Here is a 22,546-nt window from a genome sequence, read left to right as displayed (position 1 = left end):
TTTCAAGAAAAGAATGACCAGCAAGATGGGGGTTTCCCAGTGTGAGAGAGGCAGATGGTTGAAAGGGAGTGTATCTGTAAGTAGAAATCAGAATGATTCTTCTTAACAACATCTCACGCAGTTTGTGCACGGCAGCTGGGACGTGGAGCAAAATATACAAACAATCTGCTGGAAGAACTCAGCGAGTCAAGCAGTGTTTGTACAGACAAAGGGATGATCGAATTTTTTAGGAGAAGTCCTTGCACCAACAAGTGTAGGGTGAAGATAGCCAGTATAAAGGCGTAAAAGGCAGAACCAGGTGTGTGCAGAGGAAGTGGGCGATGGACAGGGGATTGCTGTGACAGAGGCTGATGGTGATTTGTGGAGACAGAAAAGGGGCGAGAACAGAAAGGACAAAAAAGTTTTATCAGAATGGATGGAGTGAGGAGGGTTTTAGACAATAGGTGCAGAAGTAGACCATTCGGCCCTTTGAGCCTGCACCACCATTCTGAGATCATGGCTGATCATCTACTATCAATACCCGGTTCCTGCCTTGTCCCCATACCCCTTGATTCCCCTATCCATAAGATACTGATCTAGCTCCTTCTTGAAAGCATCCAGAGAATTGGCCTTCACTGCCTTCTGAGGCAGTGCATTCCAGACCCCACAACTCTCTGGGAGAAGAAGTTTTTCCTTAACTCTGTCCTAAATGACCTACCCCTTATTCTCAAACCATGCCCTCTGGTACTAGACTCTCCCAGCATCTGGAACATATTTTCTGCCTCTATCTTGTCCAATCCCTTAATAATCTTATATGTCTCAATCAGATCCCCTCTCAATCTCCTTAATTCCAGCGTGTACAAGCCCAGTCTCTCTAACCTCTCTGCGTAAGACAGTCCAGACATCCCAGGAATTAACCTCGTGAATCTATGCTGCACTTCCTCTATAGCCAGGATGTCCTTCCTTAACCCTGGAGACCAAAACTGTACACAATACTCCAGGTGTGGTCTCACCAGGGCCCTGTACAAATGCAAAAGGATTTCCTTGCTCTTGTACTCAATTCCCTTTGTAATAAAGGCCAACATTTCATTAGCCTTCTTCACTGCCTGCTGCACTTGCTCATTCACCTTCAGTGACTGATGAACAAGGACTTCTAGATCTCTTTGTATTTCTCTCTTACCTAACTCTACACCATTCAGATAATAATCTGCCTTCCTGTTCTTACTCCCAAAGTGGATAACCTCACACTTATTCACATTAAACGTCATCTGCTAAGTATCTGCCCACTCACCCAGCCTATCCAAGTCACCCTGAATTCTAACATCCTCATCACATGTCACAGTGCCACCCAGCTTAGTATCATCAGCAAACTTGCTGATGTTATTCTCAATGCCTTCATCTAAATCGTTGATGTAAATCGTAAACAGCTGTGGTCCCAATACCAAGCCCTGTGGCACCCCACTAGTCACCACCTGCCATTCCGAGAAACACCCATTCACCGTTACACTTTGCTTTCTATCTGCCAAAATGGCGGGAGTGAGTTTTGCGGGAATGGAGGGGGGTCAGGAGGGTGACAGTGAGTTTTGTGGGAGTGGACGGAGTGAGGAGCGTGACAGTAAGTTTTGTGGGAATGGAGGGTGAGGGTCTGTTTGTAAGAATGAAGGGAGTGAGAAGGGTGTGTCTGTCGGAGTGTATGAGTGATTAGACTGAGGGTGTTTCTGTGGCAATGGGGCAGAGTGAAGGGGAGTAGAGTGATGAGAGGGGAGTGAGTGGAATATAGAGGCAGTGAGGAGGGTGAGTGATTTTTGAAAGAAGATGGGAGTGAGGGAGGTGAAGATGCGCCTCTAGGAGTGCGGACGAAGGAGCTGGACAGTGACGCGGGGTTGTGGGCGGGGAGGAGGCGGGATCAGGACCACATGCGATTGGTGGCCGCGGGGCTGTGGGCGGGGAGGAGGCGGGATCAGGACCACATGCGATTGGTGGCAGCGGGGCTGTGGGCGGGGAAGGCGGCTTCGCGGACTCCTGATTGGCTAAACCGGGGTGGGCGGGTCCGGGGTGTTTAAAGGACCGCAGCCGCGGTGCGTGCCCAACAATCGCACCTAGCGGTCCGGTTGCGCAGGAGCTGTGGGTCGCAGTGACCATCACCACAATAACAACAATGCCGACGGTCTCTGCATCGCAGCCACCGTCTCTGCTTGGCGCCCACCTCAACCACCCCCTTGCCGGGCACCAGGGACCAGGGTGCCTGCGGTCCAGGCCCGGGGCATCGGCGGGGTCGTCGGCCGAGCAGCTGATTCTCCGCTGCGCTGCCCTGAAGGCGGGCAGCTGTGGCCCCAGGTCGCCGCCGGCCCGGGGAGGGGGAGCCGGAGCAGCGGGGGCGCAGGCTTGGCGGGTCCGGCTGAAGGTCGGAGCCCATCGGCCGCGTGATGTCCGCACCATCTTCCAGCAGGCCGAGGACCCGCGGGTGCCGGAGGAGAAGGGCGAGGGTCACCGCTTCGGGCCGTGCGCCCTGCACACCTGGTGCGACCTGTGCGGCCAAACCATCAGACCAGACGGGACGAGCGTCCGCTGCCACAGTAAGTCCGTGTCACAATGCACCGGGACAGGACAGGTGCCCGGACTACTGGGGACGGTGGGCAATTTGAGTGTAACTGACCGTGGCCGACCCTACCGCAAGTGGTTCTGCGCTACTGACCCTGTCAGGATGTAATGCACTCGAGCAAGGATCCATTGGGGATCGTAGTATACCGAGCGTAGATTCATTTGCGATCGTAGTTTGCCCGAGTGGGCATTGCAACTACCCGGGTGCACCACAACGGCACGCAGCGATAACTGACCGTGCACAATTGATGATGGCCAGGTAGTCAATCCCGAGGGTCAGTGCGTCCTACTCGGCAACGTTTATTTTTCAGCGCTTTAGTTGCGTTTTGTTAATGACGATTGGCCCGAGCTCTCTGCGCATCAACAGTTTAGAGAAATCTTTGGGAGATACGAGAAACGGCTAATGCTGGAGCCTGCAAGAACTCTGCGGGTCGAGCAGCATCTGTGGGGGGAGAGGAATTTCGGCTCGACCAGAAGTGTCAGTAATTTCCCCTCCACGGATGTTGCTGGACCAGCTGCGTTCCTTCAGCAGTTAGTGATTTTTTTGGTGTCATATTTCGGGTATGTAGTTCTGGACTAACGACAGTGCCTTCTGACGTCACAATCTTTGCTCGTGCTTCTCTGTAACCATTTACCATTTTAAGTTGCTACGTGATATTTTCCATCGTTATAACAAACGACATGATCCTCGATGTTGAGTAATTGCCTGAGAAAGATCAGACGATGTGCTTCTTACAGTTGGTCTGGCAGCGACTGAGAAGACGAATTATATTGATGAAAGGTGGCTGTTCTGAAAGAAAGCGTTGTTTGTCTCCACTTGTGCATCGCGACCCCCTGACCATGTCCGACATGTTCTGTTTTCATAGATTTACACAGCACGGCAGCAGAACCCTTCGGCCCAATCAGCTCCTGCTGGCCAAGGTGCCCATTTATGCTAATCCAGTTTGCCCACCAGCCGCCAGGGGTTCCCAACTTTTTTTTATGCCACAGACCCCTACCTTTAACCGAGGGGTCCGAGGACCCCAGGATGGGAACGTCTGTTCTAAACCTTTCTTATTTGTTCTGGAGTCAACTCAGCAGGTCAGGCAGCATGGGATAAGAAGAAACAGTTGACATTCTGGGGGACACGCTTCATTGGCTTGAAACATCCACAGTTTGTTTGCCTCTGATGCTGCCTGGCCTGTTGAGTTCCTCCAGCATTTTGTGTGTGCTACTCTGGATGTCCAGCATCTGAAGAATCCCTCCTAGCCTGTCCATGTACCCCCTCAGAGCTCTCTTAAATGTTGCAATTGTTATCTACCTCAACCACCCACTCTGGCAGCTTGTTCTATTTATAGAGCTGAGAATGGTGCCCCTCAGTTGTAACTTCAGATTTCCAATATCTGTAGCACTAAAGTTCCGGTTAATTTTAAAGGGGTTATTTTGACAGCAAATGGTTTAAGGTTTGAAAATACACATGTGTATTAGACCATAAGACATAGGAAGAACAGAATTATTCACTGTCTACCTATGGGGCCAACCACTCCTTGAGAAAGGCCATTAGCGCTGCTTCCTCACTTAATGCTGTCCCGCAGTGCTGATTCATTAAAGTGCTATTGATCCAATATCTTGCCTGAACACCACAGGGACATGCCTTACAAATCCCCAATTGCATTTTATGTTTTTATAAGAAAAGCCCTCTGGGCCAGCAAACATCTGTACTGATCTGAGGCCTTCGCTGGTCGAGGTCGACCATGGATGTTGTGTCCTAGCTGTCTAGGTATGTAAGCCAGGACAGTACAATATTGTGAACAAGCTATTGCCCATATGCCAGTAAATTCAGTAGCTCAAATGAAACATTGGACGAAGATGATGGTAAAACTACTGGATCACTGTAATTGCTCACCCTTTCAGGAGGTGAAATCTTTTATCCTCACCTGGCCAGGGCAATTTGAGATTCTGGATTCACTGGCATGTTGCACTCTGACATGACCACTCAGTTTAGGGAGAACTAGGAATCAGCAATAAACCTTCACCTTCCCAGACATGCACAAATAATGCTGCTTATTATGCTGTTGCTGGTGCCGCAGCAGAACATTGTGCACTTTAAGGTAAAATTGGGGAAACAAGTGCCAAAATGTGTCTGATAATGTACCAAGTTATTTTGACTTACTCTGTATATAGTTGAAGGCAGGGACAATGCTGATTACACTGTTAATTGTCATTTGGCTTTCGGAGCGGCTGCTGCCCAAGATTGTTTTATTCATAGAAATTGCCCTTGAAATAGAGCTGTGTGTGTGTTTGTGTGCATCTAGGCATATGTATGTACTGTATATACATACAGCCAAACTGCACAGCACTGATCTTGATGTGATTACCAATAATTATAAAGCTCCACTATGCTAACATCCGTCAATGTACATTGTAACAGTTAGATTGTCAGCTGTTCCAAAGAATGCCTTCTGAGATTAGTAATCTTATAACATTACTGAAGCTAAGAAAAATTTATTTGGTGCCTTTAATGTAGTATAAATCCCATGGCAGTTTATAGGATTGCTGTCAAGCAAAATTGGCTTTATAAAGAATCGCTAGACCAAAGCTCTTAAGTTTTAATGAGAATCATTAAGGTGGTAGGAGAGATGAAGTCTGGAAAAGGGATTCTTGAACCTAGGAATGGAAATGTCTATGGAAGGTGGCGGATACTGCCCAGTCCATCGCAGGCAAAGCCCTCCCCACCACTGAGCACATTAATGAGAGGAATTGCCACCAGGAAGCATCACCCATCATCAAGGACCCCCACCATTCAAGCCATGCTCTCTCCTCGATCCTACCATCATGCCAGAGCTATAGGAACCTTAGTTCCCGCACCACCAGATTCAGGAACAGTTGTCACTCTACAACCATTAGACTTACGAAACAATGTGGGTAATTTCACTCTCCTTGACACTGAACTGATTCCACAACCAATGGACTTGCCTTCAAAGAACCTACAACTCGTGTTCTCAGTATTATTTGTTTATTTTTTATTTACTCTATTTGTCTTTTACACATTGGATGTTTGGCAGTCTTTGTTTATGTATAGTTTATCATAAATCTTTTTGTGTTTCTTTATTTTCCTGTAAATGCCTACAAGGAAATGAATCCCAAGCTAGTATATGGTGACATATACAGACTTTACTGATAAATTTACTTTGAACTTTGACTGAAGCATGGGTAGATAAAAGGTGTGGTTGCTAGTGGCAGCTGTGATGAAGAAGTGCTACCACCTGACAGGATTTGCAGGGTCGGAAAAGATTGAGACAATCATGAGGAATGAGAGCAAAGGGCATTTGAATGTGAAAATGTTAACCTTACAGCCAAATGCTCCTGGGCTGGGTCCCATCGGTAGCTGGTGAGACCCTCGGTGCAAGGAGGGCACACCAGAGTTTTGTTTTTTGCACCAACTGGAAGATGGCAGTCTGACCAAGACATGGAGTCAAAGCAAGATTGTTGAGTTTAGGAGCTTTGTGTCCAGCTTTGGTTGCCCTGTTAGAAGAAGGACATTGACAAGCTGGAGAAGAATTGAAGAGGGCACTTCCAGAATGAGGGTGCCTAAGTTGTGGGGAAAGGTTGGCTCTTTATTCCCTGAAGAGCAGGAGAGGTGACCTCATAGAGCCATGATAGCACAGTGGTTAGAATGATGCTGTTACATTTTGAGGAGTCAGAGTTCAATCCCAATGTCCTCCGTAAGGAATTTGTACATCCTCCCTGAAGAACAGATGGGTTTCCTCCAAGTGCTCTGGTTTCATCCCGCAGCCCAAAGGTCTGCCAGTTGGTAGGTTGGCAGGTTAATTGGTCATTGTAAATTGTGATTGGGCTAGGGTTGCTGGCATTGCAGCTCAAAGGGCTGGTAGGGCTATTCTGTGCCACATTAATAAATAAAAATCATGGGGAGTGTTAATAAAGGTTGGGGGAGTCCAAAACTAGAGGACACAGATAGAAAATAAGATGGGGAAAGATTTCAGAGACCAAAGAGGTAATTTCATCAAACAGAGGGTAGTAAGCATCTGGAACAAGCCAGCAGAGAACGTGATCAGGGCTAGTAGGATTGCAACATTTAAGAGGCATTTGGGTAGGTACATGTAGGGTGGGGTTGGAGGGATATGGGCCAATTAAAACTAGCAGGAAGGGTGCCGTGATCAGCATGGACCAGTTTCTGTGTTGTACTACTCAGTGACTCTGAGCATTGGCGTAGAATTTAATTGTGGTGTACACACTCTTGTTTGGACATACACTTTTCAAGAGTAAATTGAATTGAGAAAAGAAGGTACCGCCATTTCTCAAACTGAAATCCATTTGGGAAGTTACAGATTTTTAGTTTTTGAGGAGCATGTGGGCAGCCAACTTCGCACAAGTATAAATTGCAGAGTTTTCAGGTCTCCACATCTGGAGTAATACTCAAGCTGTCTGCCGGATGTGTCCTATTGCATGTTCGAGTTTGGCAAGAGTTCTACATATTTGAGTTTGTAGAATGCAGATATGCTGATGGGAAAGGTACTTTACAAATATATAATGTTTAATTCTCTTGGAGTACTTAACAGCCAGTTAGTAAGTGTGAGAAATCTACTGTGGCATTGGATTCCAATTATGTTTGTGAAACTTGGGAAAGTTTGAAGCTCCTCTTGGTTGAATGATATAATTGTTACTGTAGTTACAGTTGCTGAGGCTAGGGGTGCTTTTTTTGAAATATTATTGTTCATAACCCTGATTAGAATACACTCATTGGTTTAATTCATGCAACTACATTTGGTTTAATAAAAAAATGAATATAGTCATTTGATATAGTTACCAACTTTAAAAAATGCAAGATGTCATGTATGTTGTGAATTGTATTTCAGTCCATGTTATTTTAAAGGCAGGTTGCCAGAGTTCAGCGCTTGTAGTAGTTTTTTTTTAAAAAAGCACTAAACTGACAATTTCACATCAATGAGAAAGTAGATTTGATCTATTCTTTTATTGGTTATCTTCCACTGAAACTGGAACTGATTATTTCACCAATGTAGCACTGCTTTATTGAAATATTATGACATCCTAGTCCTTTCTGGTTGTTAGTAATCCACTGGTTTTGCGCATTTATATAATCATTCCAATCAGTACTGATGTTAAATGGTCAGTTAGCACTATTTATCAAAATATTATCTCACTTGAATACTACAGTTTCCATTAAGGCCACTTCAGCCATTATTTGGTAAAAGTGCTTGTTAATATCTATCAAAAACATTTGACTTTTATAAACCAGTTTTGGATCACATAGACAGAATGTTGGAGGAGCTCAGCAGGTCAGGCAGCATCTATGGAGAGGAAAAAACAGTTGATGCTTTGGGCTGAGACCCTTCATTAGGATTGGAAAGGAAGGGAGAGAGAGAGAATGGAGAAGAACCCAGAAGATTCTGCTTGAAACCGTGACTGTTTATTCTCCTCCGTGGATGCTGTCTGACCAGCTGAGTTTCTCCAGCATTCCGTGTGTGTTGCTCAAGATTTCCAGCATCTGCAGAATCTCTTGTTTAGTTTTCATTTATTTATTTAGCGAAGCCGCGCAGAGTAGGCCTCTCTAGCACCATGGACCACTCTGCTTCAGCAACACCTGACAAACCCGATTAACCCTAACTGATCACAAGACAACTTTCAATGACCAGTTCTCCTCTCTGGTTTGATTCAGACTACAGGAGGAAATCTGAGGACCTGGAGAAAGCTTGCAGACTCCACATGGAGTTTGTACAAAGACTCCTTGCAGACAGTGCTGGAATTGAACTCTGAACTCCAGAACCCCCGGAGCTGTAAAAGAGTTGTGCTGACTGCTGAACTACTGTGTGGACTGGTTATCTCTGAATCAATGGTCTGTTTAAAAGCACTTATAAAGAAATGCTGAATAAATAGCAAAATGTGAATACTGTATACCTGGTACAGTAGTGAAGTGCATAGTTTACTGGACCTGGAGTGAGTGATCTGGACCATTAGGGCAGCTGGGAATTAGAGGTGACCTTGGAACCAGAAGGTAGTTTTACAAACCCATATGATTAGATTTATTTATTTAACACATGTACGTCGAAGCATACAATGAAATGTGTCACTTGTGTTAACAACACATCTGAGGATGCCTGATGGCAGCTTGCAAGTGTCACCACATAGTGGTCCCAATGTAGAACTGGTTTCACTAACATAGCAAAATGATTGAAGGAAGGAACTCTGCTGTCTGTACTTGATATGGCCTGTATATGATTGTAAATCCACTAATGAGCTCGATCCATTTATTTTTTTTAAACTGCTCCTCAGTTCAGGGGTAATTAGGGATGAATGACAAACACTGGCATTTTCAAAGTTCAGAGTAAATTTGTTATTAAAATACATAAATGTGTTCCTTGTACTACTTTGAGATTCAATTTATAGCAGGCATTCACAGGAAATACAAAGAAATATTCTTTGTGAAAGATACAAAAAAAATCAATGAAAGGCCACACATGATGAACAAGCAACCAATATGCAAAAGACAACAAACTGCAAATAAAAAATGAAGAAATAAAGCAATAAAATCACGTGCAAATACAAAAAAAGGGAAAGACAAATAATAATAAATAAGTAAGCAATAATTATCAAGGATATGAGATGAAGAGTCCTGAGGTTGTGGGAACAGTTTAGTGATGGGGCAAGTGGAAATGAGTGAAGTTATCCCTCTGGTTCAAGAACCTGATGGTTGAGGGATAATAAGACCACAAAACCATAAGATATAGGAGTAGAATTAGCCCATTTGACCCATCAAGTCTGTTCCATCAATTCATCATGGTTGATCCATTATTCCTCTCAGCCACAATCTCCTGCCTTCTCCCTGTATCCCTTCATGCCTCGACCAATCAAGAATCTATCAACCTTTGCTTTGAATATTTGTAAAAACTTCCTCCATAGCTGCCTGTGGCAATGAATTCCACGGACTTGTCACTCTCTGGCTAAAGAAATTCCTCCTCATCTCTGCTGTAAAAGGATGCCCCTATATTCTGAGGCTGTGTCCTCTGGTCCTGGATTCCCCCACCATTGGAAGCATCCTCTCCACATCCACTCTATCAAGGCCTTTCACCATTCGATGGGTATCAATTAGGTCACTCATTATTATGAATTCTAGTGAATACCAGCCCAGAGCCATCAAACACTCTTTATGTAACATGCCGTTCAATCCCAGAATCATTTTTATGAACCTCCCTTGAACCCTCTCCTGCGTCTGCACATCCTTTCTAAGATAAGGGGCCCAAAATTGCTCACAATACTCAAGTGAGGCCTCACCAGTGCTTTATAAAGCCACGACATTACATCCCTGCTTTTATATTCTTGTCATCTTGAAATGAATGCTAACATCACATTTGCCTTCCTTACCACAGACTCGACCTGCAAGTTAACCTTTGGGGAATCCTGCACAAGGACTTCCAAGTCCCTTTGCACCTCCAATTTTGGTGTTTTCTCTCCATTTAGAAAATAGTCTAACCTTTTATTTCTTCTACCAAAATGCATGACCATACACTTTCTGACACTGAATTCCAACTGCCACTTCTTTGCCCATCCTCCTAATCTGTGTAAGTCCATTGATAGCCTTTCTACTTCCTTAAAAACTACCTGCCCCTCCACCTATCTTCATATTATCTGTAAAACTTTGCAACAAAGCCATCAATTCCATCATCCAAATCATTGACATATAATGTAAAAATAAGTGGTCCCAACACAGACCCCTATTGGACAACACTAGTCACAGGCAGCCAACCAGAAGAGGCTCCCTTTGTTCCTGCTGTTAGCCTCCTGTCAATCATCCACTACTTTATCCATGTTAGTAACTTTCCTGTAATACCATGGGCTCTTAACATGTGTGGCACCTTGTTAAAACCTTCTGAAAATCCATGTACACATCAAATGATTTTCCCCTTTGTCTATCCTGCTTGTTAATTGCAGTTTCTAAACCTGATAGTGTGGGTCCTGAGGCTCCTGTACCCCCACCTTGATGGCAGCAGTGAGAATAGAGCATGACCTGGATAGTGGGGGCCCTTGAAGATGGATGTTACTCTCCTGCAATTGCACTCCATGTAAATTTGCTCAAAAGGCGCTAATGTGAGACTTAAATTGTTTATCAGTTACTTAAGTTTGAAGGAAGACAAGCCCAAGAATGAATAACATTTATTTTCAAGACTGCTAATAAACTGGTCCTGGTCCCTGAGATAGGAAGTGCTAACAGTGGGTACAAAGGATTAAGTGGACAAAGTAAACAATTGTCTAGAAATTGAAGATAAGCAGATTGACTTTGAATGCTGCCAACATTTTCCTCCTTGCACTGCTCTTAATGAATTTGACCCAGGCAAACTGGCAAGTGTATTGTTTTCTTTTGTCCTGGAAAATACAAGTTGGAAATATTCCTGTTATGATATTTATCAGAAGTGTTTTGTTTAGTCTTTGGTTCTCTTCTGATGTGAGTTTATGTATCTGGTATAAAGTTGGCCAGCCCTCAGGCCAATGAAATTCTAAGCCTTACAAGTGAATGTTTCAACACTGGATAAGCATTGAAATTATAACTGTAGCACACACTTGAAATGTATCTCAACATTTAGCAACATTTATGTAAGTACTTCTACTGCCTTTACATATGTTGCAATTAACTTGCGAAGATGCTTAACATATCAGCGCTCCCAGAATCACCTTAATGTATCTAAAAAAAAGCAACTGAGATGGACCACTTAGTCTGACCTATACTCTTGGTCATGGGTGACCTCAAAGCCCTATGGCAAGGTTGTGGTCTGCTTGGAGGGAATGCAAGTGAAGTTACCAGATTATTATGGAAACATTCTGACTCATTAATATTTTGTATATTTATATTTTATATTCAAGAAGAATAGAAAATTGGCAATAAATATTGGGTTTTCCAGAGATGCTTAGATTTTGTGAAAGAATTGAAAATCCCCAGGGAAGGTGGATTTATGATCATTGGGCTTTGAGTGAGTGCACCTTGCGTAGTGAATAATTTTAATAAAATTATGTTTGTGATGGGATGAGAGTGCTTTGAGGCTGTGGCTAATGTCAAATTGTTTTATATGCCTTGCTGGCTCTCTTGACCTAATCTGAACAGGTAACAAGATGTAAAATGAAAAATTAATTTACTTTCCAGCGATACTGGAGGAACCAGATAAATGTAGAAGAAAGAAAGCTATTTGAGTGTTTGGTCCAGGAGCCAAATTTTGGCCATGAGCCTTTATCCTACAGCTCAAACATGCAGCATTTATAACTTACTCTGCTATGATATACTACTTCTGGCCTCTAACATTTAAAATGAGAGAGGACTAATCTAATATTTAAAATGAGAGAGGACTAATCTAGCAAATCAGATGTCTTTGGGAGCATTACTACACACTGTATTCTACAAACGTATATTGCCTCTCATTTACATACAACATGCACTAGAGGACTGTCAGTTGACAGCATTTGCAAATGACATTACAAATTCAGTGGTATCACTTCTTCCCTTTTGTAAAATGACCTGCTTATCAGCGCTATCAATATGGGATCTCTTGCCAGCAATAGTGGAGTCATTAGGTATCAAGTAGGTATTCAGATTTATAAGATTACAAAAAGTTTAAAGGAATTTTATTATCAAAGTCGCCGTATACAACTCTGAGATTCATTTTCTTGCAGGCATTCACGGTAGGGCTCAGAAATACAATAGAATCAATGAAAAGCTACACACAAAGACTGGCAAGCAACCGATGTGCAAAGAAGACAAACATTGACTTTTACTCCACTGAGGCTGAGGCCTGCACCGGCTGCTGCAGGCTTCACGTCTGAGGATTCACTTCCATTCTAAATGGCCTTACCTTACATTTATTTTTCGCTGCCCATTGGGTGTTTGTCGGTCACTTTTAAAGGGTTCTTTTGGGTTTCTTTGTTTTGTGGTTCTCTGTAAAGAGATGAATGTCATGGTGGTATAATATATACATACTTTGATAATAAATGTACTTTGAAGTACAAAGATAAACAAATAATTATGAATAAGTAAATAAAAATAATACTGAGAGCATGCATTGTGGAATCTTTGAAAGTGAGACTGTAGATTGTTCAGAATTATGATGAGTGACGTTATCCAAACTGCTTTAAGAGCCTAATGGTTGAAGAATAACAACTGTTCCTGAACCAGATGGTGTGGGTCCTAAGGCTAAGAGATTTTAGGAGCAGGAGGATTTGTGTCTGTGTCAACCAAGTATTGATGTTGGATGAATTTTTCTTACCTGCTCTTGGCCATAGGTTTTTCTCTCATTATGAGCTTGTCCACTGCTCTTTCAAGCAGTGAATTTAAATCCAAACTGCAACCTCTTTGCTCAGATCAATTCTAAGCCACATTCTAGGATTACCGACCGTTGATTAGTCTATACTTTGTAGTTTGGGACTACTTGTGATATGGGAGTTGTTTGGATCAGATGAGATGATGAGTGCATGGACACAAAGGGGAATGTTGTATACCCCAGTCCCCTGCACTTTATCGCAACCTATACGGCTGCCATGGGGAGTGTTCTTTAAATAGTAGAGATGGAAATGGAGCGGCTGTGAATGTCTCATACATTCATCGTTTTATGTCATTTCCCATTGTTGTCTATAAGCAGTTTGTATGTTGTCCCTGTGACTGCATGTGTTTTCTTGGGATGCTCCCATTTCTGCTCACATTCCAAAGATGTACGGGTTAATAGGACATATGGGTGTAATTGGATGACGTGGGCTTGTTGGTCTAGAAGGGCCAGTTATTGGCCTGTATCTGTAAAATAAAAGAAAGTATCATGTGTTATCTGTAGTAAACAATGGTCTCTTGTCAAATTCTGCAAATGAGGATGTCAAATAGAATCCTATAACAAGATTTTTCTTCATTTGCATGTTAGAGATTTAATTGAATCAAATTAAGTGCTGTAAATGGTTCCATGGTCTGTGTAATAAACAGCAGGCTGTCAGGCATTAAAATTCAAGCAAACTCCTATAAGGGGGATGAAATAAATATTTTATGCATATTTTGACAAACTTGCTGTATTCTGTAGGCATAAAGTACAATGTAAAATTAATATAATTAAGAATCTTATTATGTTCTGAAGGCTATAGATTCTAGTGTAATAATGTTTTTGACCTTTTGCTTGTGAGGTTTATGGTTTTGTGCAAACCCCTGTTGGTAAGACACAGTTGATAAATCATTTAAATTATAGTTCATCTCCTGTGCAAATTGAACTAACCCATCCTCATAGGACAATCCTGCCACCCCAGGAATCAGTTTGGTGACTCTTCATTGCATTCCTGATATGATCAGGAGATTAAAACTGCACATGGTCTCCAGCTGTGGTCTCACAAGGCCCCATTTAATTCGAATGACCAAATGACCTTTCATTTTATGATTACTTAATAACATTTAAGATATCTTGTGATTAATTGTAATACTTAAAATGATTTAAACCTATTTTAGCCTTTCACTTTGATAAATATATTCCAAGCCATCTTCTCAGGATCGAGGATGACTTGCTTCATTTATAGGTTTTAAGTTGAACTGAGGAGCCCAATGTGAGGCCCACTGACCCTACCATGGACAAGGCAGGTGGTTGGGTAGGTTTGAGTGAGAGCTGGTGAGCTCTTTTTGATGTGGTTTGGGTTCCTGATACATGGATTCAGGGTTCAATGCCATCTAGAAAGCCCCATCATGGGCTAGGTATTTCTGAAGTCAGGTGGACATCGAAGGTTTTGTGACCATTTTCAGTGCTCACTTGTTGAGCTGTTGTAGTGACAGGACTTGGATTGAATGTGAGCAATATGGCCTGAGTACAGTCTACAGTCTCAATACAAGAGGCGTTGGCCAGGGAGAAAATGCTGATGTTGATGTGCTTATCCAGCCAGTGGATTTGAAGGTATTTGCAAAGATGGTGGTATCTTTTTTGTGCTGTGAGGTACCTAGTGTAAAGTGGTCCAAATTTCAGGTGCTGTACGTTTCTCCGGTGGAGGAGTTTGGAATGAGGAGTGAACATCTCAATATAAATAAAAGGCAAATTTGGGAAGGTAACAAATTTCTTAACTCAGAAGGCAATGGATTTCGGAAAATGCTAACTCGTAGGGTTTGGGGACACTGCATATTCAAAACGGTGTTTGATAGATTTCTGGATTTAAAGGAATCAAGGGATATGGCAGGAAAATAACGTCTGAGGTAGAAAATTAGTGGAGGTGTTGCTGAATGATAGAGCAGATTCAAGGACTGATTCATGCTCCTGTGTTCTCACACTAACACCTGTTTCAGTCTTTCTTGAAGTGGCTACCCCTCACTACAAACAAACTTCAAGCCCATTGGTACTAATCTATAGAACTGATAGAAAATTATTCAGCCCATGCCATGTGTATGTATGAATGGTGCTGATGAACTTCAAGTTCCAAGATATAGATATGTAACCAGGTGACTGTTGAATATCATTTTGTTTTATTGTTAAAGTGCACTTATTTATTCACCCTGGTAATGCCAGAATCACTGCCTGTGCCTTAATGCACGTGTGGAGTAGAAAAAAGAGTTGAAAGGTTCGAGAAGGGATGTTGAATGCTAGTCAGGGTGAGGAAAGATTTTCGCTAGTAAGGTGTCAGCGCTGGATAGTGTGGTTGTGCCTAGTAGGTTAGTTATTTTTAGTAATTTAAACTCCAAGGGAATATATTGTAAAAGTTTTTATAAACATTTATTTTTGTCTTCCTTTATTGTTTCATGAATGAATGTGAATGTAACGGAGTAATGTGAATGTGCTGATCTCTGTTCACGTTGCATGAGCGAGGAGAACTTGTTTCAGGATCCAGCCTATATGTGTTTGGAAGTTAAGCATTTGCGGCCCAAAGTGAATACATCTTAGTTAAGATGAGACGGATTTATTCACATTTTTGACATTGTATGTAAGGTACAGGGTTAGTGGGATTCTAAAGTTTCTATTTTTTTTTGGAATTGCCTCTCCCACATTGGTTTTTTTATTTTATTTATTTTCATACTGCAAACATTATAATGGTGTGGACCAAAATTAAGCTGAGATTGTACAGCAGGAATTGTTTTTAAAAAAAATTAATTTTGTTGGTTTTATTTTGATATTTTCTGCATGAAAACATCTAAAACAGATAAAGGAATTACAGACGTAAGGAAGTATTTGTTGTGCTGCGTGTGTGTTTTTCTCCAGGCTACAGTTATCTTCAACCTATGCTGCCTTGATTTTGATAGCCATACCATGGGAGAAACGTTCTAACTACCCTATCAATGCCTCGTTTTATAAACCACGATTAGATAACCCCTCAGCCTCCTTTGCTCCAAGGAAAATAAGCCCAGCCTTTCCAGTTTTGCCCCATTACTGAAACCCTCCAATCCATGCAACATCCTGGCAAATTTATGCATTCTCTATATTGTCACAACCAGAGTTGTGCATGCATTCCCAAATGCAGTCTAATCTGTGTTTGGTAAAGTTGTAGCATAGCATCTTGACTTTTAGATTCTGTATCCCACCTTATGAAGGCAGGCATGCCATATGTCCTCTTCATTACTCTGGCTACAAGGATTCTTATTTTCAGGGAAATATAGACTTGAACCCCAAGGTGCCTCTTTTATCAACATTCATTAGTGCCCAACAGTGTCTTACTACTATTTGACCACTCAAAATGTATCTCCTCACATTTGTTGACATTAAATTCCATCTGCCAATATTCCACACAACTTTGCATCATACCTTTTACACTAACATTTAATTCGTATCACAAATAACAAGTGTCCCAGCACCTATCTCTGATGCACAACTGCTAAGAACATAAGAACTAGAAACAGGAGAAGACCATCTAGCCCATCAAGCACTCACTGAGATCATTGCTGACATGGCTGTGTACTCAGTTTTGCCTACATGCCTTTTCCCCATAACCCTTAATTCCCATACTATGTAAAACAAAATGTCTATCTAGCTGTGTATTAAATATTTTAATCAGTATCCTCTACTGCTTCTCTGTGGAAAGAGTTCCATAGATTAAACTCTCTGGAAAGACCACTTCCTCCTCATCTCTGTCCAAAGTCTACTTCCGTGAATCTTGAGACTATGTCCCCTAGTTCAAATCATACCTACCAGTGGAAGTGACTTTCCTGTCTCTAATCTATCCTGTTCATAGTTTTATGTTTCTAATAGATTCCCTCTCATTCTTCTGAATTGCCGTGTGTATAGTCCCAGGTGACTCAATCTCTCCTTCGAGGCTAACCCCTCATAACCTGGTGATCCTTTTCCGCACTGGCCCAAAGCCAGTATACCTTTTCTCAAGTAAGGAGATCAGAACTACATACAATACTCCAGATGTAGCCTCACCAATACTCTGCACAACCCTTCTTCAACCAACCCTCTCATCTACTATAATTAAGCTAATTTTGAATCCAATTAGCCAACTTCCCTTGGATTCTATGAGCCTTTGCCTTCTGGACAAACTTGTCCTTAACAAATGTTTTACTAAAGCCCAAGTAGACAGCACTTTTCATCAGTCTTCCTAGTTGCCTCAGAAAACTCAAACAAATTTGTGAGACATGATTTCCCCCAAACAAAGCTGTGCTGTATATCCCTGAACAGCCCTTGCTTTTCCAAATGTACATAAATATTATCCCTTAGAATTTTTATGCCATCATAGGGAAACATAAGGATGCAATCAATTTCTGAGTCAAGCTAAGAGTTGTTCATGGGTTAGCTCGTGCACAACAGCTATCTTTCATTGAAATAAATCCTCACAGAGTTAACTTCCACTCTTCAGTATGAAGTTCAGAATCTGAAATGTTAGAACTATGCATTAGGGTTAAGGTTAGACAAAGTGGCCTCCCTGAAAAGCATTTCAAAGAACACGGTGGTAGGCCACCAGGAAATGAAGCACTCTCTGGAATGTCTATTGGCATCAACAATTAATTATTCTGTCTTGATGACTCCAATTGAAGATGCGCAGATGTTTCATGATCATAAAGTTGATGCAGCAAGCTACAGTCATCACCGCAAATGTTTCTGTCTTGGAAACAAGACTCAAACTTCTAAGCAATTTGGACCTGTACTTTTAAAGGCATGATTATGTAATGTATGGATCTATTTCTTTTGGAGTAATGATTCCCTTTAGAACTACGTATGATCTGTTGTCTGTGCATGTGCATTGTTCTCATCTGTCTTTGCCTGCAATGTGAATATACCAGTTAAAACCATCTCACACATGTGTGTCTTTATTTTAATTGATATGTGGTTGCACAGATTGCATTTCATTAGTCATCTTAAGCTTTATATGTGGTTCATGGTGTCCTGGTTTAGCACTTGTGTTTTACCAAATTTCTAGATAACACTTCAAAGTCCAAAGTAAAATTTATTATCCGAGTACATGCATTTCACCATACACAACCCTGAGATTCTTTTTCCTGCAGGCAGACTCAGCAAATATATAGAACAGTAACTGTAAACAGGATCAATGAACAAGCGAGAGAATAGAAGGCAACAAACTGCAAATATAAATAAATAGCAATAAATAATGAGAGCATGAAGTAACAACGTAAAGAGTCCTTAAAGTGAGAACATTTGTTGTGGGAACATCTCAATAGGTGAGTGTCGTTAACCTCCTTTTGTTCAAGAGCCTGATGGTTGAGGGGTAGTAACTGTTCTTGAATCTGTTTGTGTTGGTCCTGAGGCTCTTGTACCTTCTACCTGATGTATGTTTAATCATACCATGAAATTAGTTAGTGAGAGGACAATAGTACCAAGATTGAAGACTAAAGATGTGCTATATTACCTCTTTTTCACAACTTCTCTATCGTGTGAGAGACTGTCTGCAATACCCTCATCCACAGAGCCATCTGTTTTACAGCTTTCTGGAATAAATGCTTTCTCTGAGCGTCCCAAATTCATGAATCCTCTGAAGATCAGTTCTTAGTCCGTTGGTTTCCTATCTGCATGCTGATGACACAAGGTTTACCTTTTCACCTCTGAATCTTTCCATTCTTTTTTTAATATATCTGATTCATGGTTGATTGATCTCCAGTGTTCTCCAGTTGCACATAAAAAAGCAAAACTGCTCTCATCAACTTGCGGCATAAATTCCATCTTCTCCCTCAGCAAGTGTTTAAGGCTGACCTAGGGTCTGAGCTGAAGTAAATTATCAATCTTTTCAAATTGCACCATCCATGCATTTCTCCAGTGAAATCCTCACTGATTACTTACAGTCAGCTATTCCGACTTTATTCTGGCTAGCTTCCCTTTCCTCAATTAATGTAAATGTCATCTGACCAAACACTTATCCTTCACTTGCCTATCATCGCTATCCTCATTGAACTACATTGGCTTCCAGTTCCTAATTAGCTAAAATGTTAAATTGTCATCTTTTGTTGAAATCCTTGACTTTGATAACTTCTCCAGCTCAAAAAGACATCCAATTCCTTCTCTCTGGTTTCTTTGAAGTCCCTTACTTCCTAGCTGTCATTATTAAACCACTGTGTCATTACATTTTCTGGTCTTTAGAAGATTGTTTCTTAGACCACCAAAACCCTCACCGTCATTGAGCACCTTTACACGGAGCACTGCCACAAGAAAGCAGCATCTAGGTCACTCCTGCCATCGTGAAGGAGATATAGGAGCCCTAAGGCTGATTTATACTTCTGCATACGGGCTACGCTGCAGCCCACACCATAGCCCTGATTTTCACTTCTGCGTCGCTCCACGCCGTAGCGAGCATGCTTTGGTGTGCGCCAAAATGCTAGTTGACGGTGGTTTCTAGGCCACTGTTGAGTTTCTTCGTGAGAGACATGGACGAGGAAATACATTTCAAACGTTTCCGCATGTCGACAGGTAGATTTAGCGATTTGGTTAATCTATTTCGCTTCGGTGTACGCACAGTCTACAGACATGGCGGAGAAGAAGCAACTGGAAATGCATAGGAGGAAATGTGATGCTACCAAGCAGACCAATCACAGTTGTTGCGGTCTGCGTCGCCAGGATGCGTGAGTAACTTTTCTGGAGAGGTGCACTTCACCCGATGGCGTAGGGTACGGGGTACCTACGACGTGGATGCGATGCACAAGTATAACTCAGCCTTTAGATTCCACACAACCAACTCAGGAACAGTTATTACCCAACAACCTTTAGATTCTTGAACCAGTGCGGATAACTTCGCTCACTTCAATGCCAAACTGACTCCACAACCCGTAGACTTACTTTCAAGAACTCTGTAACTCATGCTCTCAGAATTGTTCATTGATTTATATTATTTGCATGATTTGTCTTTTGCACATTGGCTTTTAGTTTTCCAAGTCATCTGGTTTTCGTTGTCTTTTGAAGTATTTTGGGAAGTATTTTTATGTTAAAGGCACCATATCAATGCAACTTGTTGGTTTATTGGGATTGCACATTTTAGAATAAAGGTGACTGATAATTGATACACACAAGATTCTGCAGTTGCTGGAAATCCAGCAGGTTCTTTAAGGTTGTTATAATTGGGAGGAGTAATGGGATAAGCTACTGTTACCTATTAAATGCTCCAATGGTGTGCATCTCAAACGGCCTCTGACAACCCAGTCCAGCTCCAGGCCTTCCCGTGTGGCTTAGCCGCTAAGCCCAGTGGAACTATTTCTATTGACAGTAGAAGGGGCAAAGAAGGGTTACTGGTGCCTGACATGCAGTCACTTTGGGCAAATGAAGCCTGTCAGTTGTAGTTGGCAACTCATCTAGGAGAAGGGAAACTGGTTTGAAACTTCTGCTGCCTTGTAGCTATACCCATTCATGGGGAGGGGTTCGAGAGTAAACCCCCCTCCCCCCCCCAAGGTAAAATCTGGAGCTGGAGTCCCTAATGGAATCCAACATTGACTTCAATGCTGTCTGGCAACTCCTGCGACACATCTGCTGCCAAACTGGATTGATATCTGCCATTCCTTTGGATTCATCAGCTGCTCAGAGAGGGGGAGCTTACTACATGGGCAACAGCTTGCTCCCCGGCTCGTACTGCCATGGCTTGTGTACCATGTAGACAGCTGGGAGACAATGTCCACAGCCAAACCCAAACAACGAAAGGCCTCCTGACTCATGACAATCCAGCTTAACACGTACAACATGCTGGTGAAACTCAGTAGGTCAGTGAGTATCTATAGATAGGAATAAACGTTTGACATTTCAGGCTGAGCCCCTTCATCAGTGCTGAAAAGGGAGGGGAAGGAGGACAAGCCAGAAGATGATAGATGAAGTCTGATGATTGATTGTATTTTTCCTTGTGCAACTCTAATATTTCTTTGCAGTTATCTTAGCTGTTTCCTAAAATTAGCTACTGTGTGAAAACGAGTATTTCCAATTTAATTTGTACCATTTGACAAGAGGCAATTTTACAGAATTATGCCCAGGAACAATTATTTTAACTTTTAAAAATGTTGCCTTTAATATCTCAGGTGGATCCCAAATCATCTAGTCATCAAACTAAAAAGAGAAAGAACATTTTTAAAATCCAAAATTAACCTTAAGTAACAATATTTATTATTCAGGGAACTGCATTACTGAAAACCAAGCATACTGAAATTATTTTCCTAGTATAGATAAACTGAAATAAACCAGAAATAGTTGGTGCTTTTTTCAGTCTTTGACTATTAGTTACTTTCCCATATATGCTAGTACGTGTTTAATGTAACTTGGGATTTTCCACAACACAAGTTGTTATTTCCCTAATTCTAACTTGAGTATTTTGGTGGAGGTTCCTTTGCTTAATATTATGTAATGTAATCATGTGTTTCACCAGTCTTCTTAATGAATTTGAACTTCTGCCTATAAATATAATCTAAATTATAGACCTGTATGTTGTAACTCTTTACATTTAGTGGAATATTGAAATGGCGCTGTCTCTCACACACACACTAAAGACAGATGATATCCAGATGTCCACAAAGTTGTAAGGGAAAGATCATATAATCTTAATTGTACATTGTTAGCTAGCATCTGAAAGAGGAAGTTGGGTTAATATGGGTAGTAATCTTTGCAAATAATTTCACTTCAAGTTTTCAGTGTTTACCTGCTAGAAAATTTGGAATGTGATACAATGGAATAATGATAGCCTGGTGCCCGGATTGACAATCATAAAACAGAACAGTACAGCACAGTACAGACCCTTTGGCCCCCAAGCTTTGCTGTCCTTTAGCCAACTCAATGTAACTCTCCTACATTACACTGTATTTTTCTTGTGTCCATGAGCTAATCTTAGAGTCTCTTAAAAGTCCCTAATGTATCTGCTTCTTCTACCACCATCCTTAGCAGTGTGTTCCACCCACCTACCACTCTGTTTTAAAAAAAACAAAATGACTACCTTTGACTTTCCTCCAATCACCTTAAAATTATGTCCCCTCACGTATTGGCCATTTCCACTGGAGGTGGTGGTGGGGGGGAGAGTCTGGCTGCTAGGCTCTCTGACTCTTATCATCTTGTACACATCTATTAATTAGTTTAAAACAGTAGTAATCAAGTAGATCAGGAATAAGAAATCTAACAGTTTATAATGGCAACCATGCTGGTTATGTTAACTGTGGGATCAAAATCAATTGTCCCTGAGAAGCTGGAGGATTTATTAGTGAAGAAACATTAACCACATGTATCTGTTAGACAATAAACAATAGACAGTAGGTGCAGGAGTAGGCCATTTGGCCCTTCTAGCCAGCACTGCCATTCACTGTGATCATGGCTGATCATATACAATCAGTACCCTGTTCCTGCCCTCTCCCCATATCCCTTGACCCCGCTATTACAGGAGAACACAAAATGCTTCCTGTCCTGTGGTTTGGATAGTCTTTTCAAATTGGAATTTGCAAACAATTGACATGCATAACAAGGAGGAAGATAAAAACCAGGTGGGGTTGTAGGGGTCATAGAGTCACACAGCACAGAAATGGTCTCTTCAACCCATCTGGTCCATTGCAACCAAGCTCCTATCA

At 41.8% G+C, this 22,546-nt stretch overlaps 1 protein-coding gene across 2 annotated transcripts in view; it reads left to right on the top strand.

Moving 5' to 3' along the window:
• Nucleotides 1-2,060: 2,060 nt before the first annotated feature.
• Nucleotides 2,061-22,546, top strand: part of rassf5 (Ras association domain family member 5) — a 102,789-nt gene continuing 82,303 nt past the window's right edge. The window contains exon 1 of one of the 2 annotated variants that reach the window (XM_059950015.1): nucleotides 2,061-2,555. In XM_059950015.1, the coding sequence (XP_059805998.1) occupies nucleotides 2,138-2,555 (418 nt within the window). In that variant the 5' untranslated portion in view covers nucleotides 2,061-2,137. The remainder of the gene's footprint in view (nucleotides 2,556-22,546) is intronic. The other variant, XM_059950016.1, reaches the window with a different exon arrangement.

This window comes from Hypanus sabinus, chromosome 25 (assembly GCF_030144855.1).
Source record: "Hypanus sabinus isolate sHypSab1 chromosome 25, sHypSab1.hap1, whole genome shotgun sequence".
In the NCBI taxonomy this organism is placed as follows: domain Eukaryota; kingdom Metazoa; phylum Chordata; class Chondrichthyes; order Myliobatiformes; family Dasyatidae; genus Hypanus; species Hypanus sabinus.
Note: the sequence above shows the minus strand (reverse complement) of the source record. Positions and strands in the feature narration are given on the sequence as shown.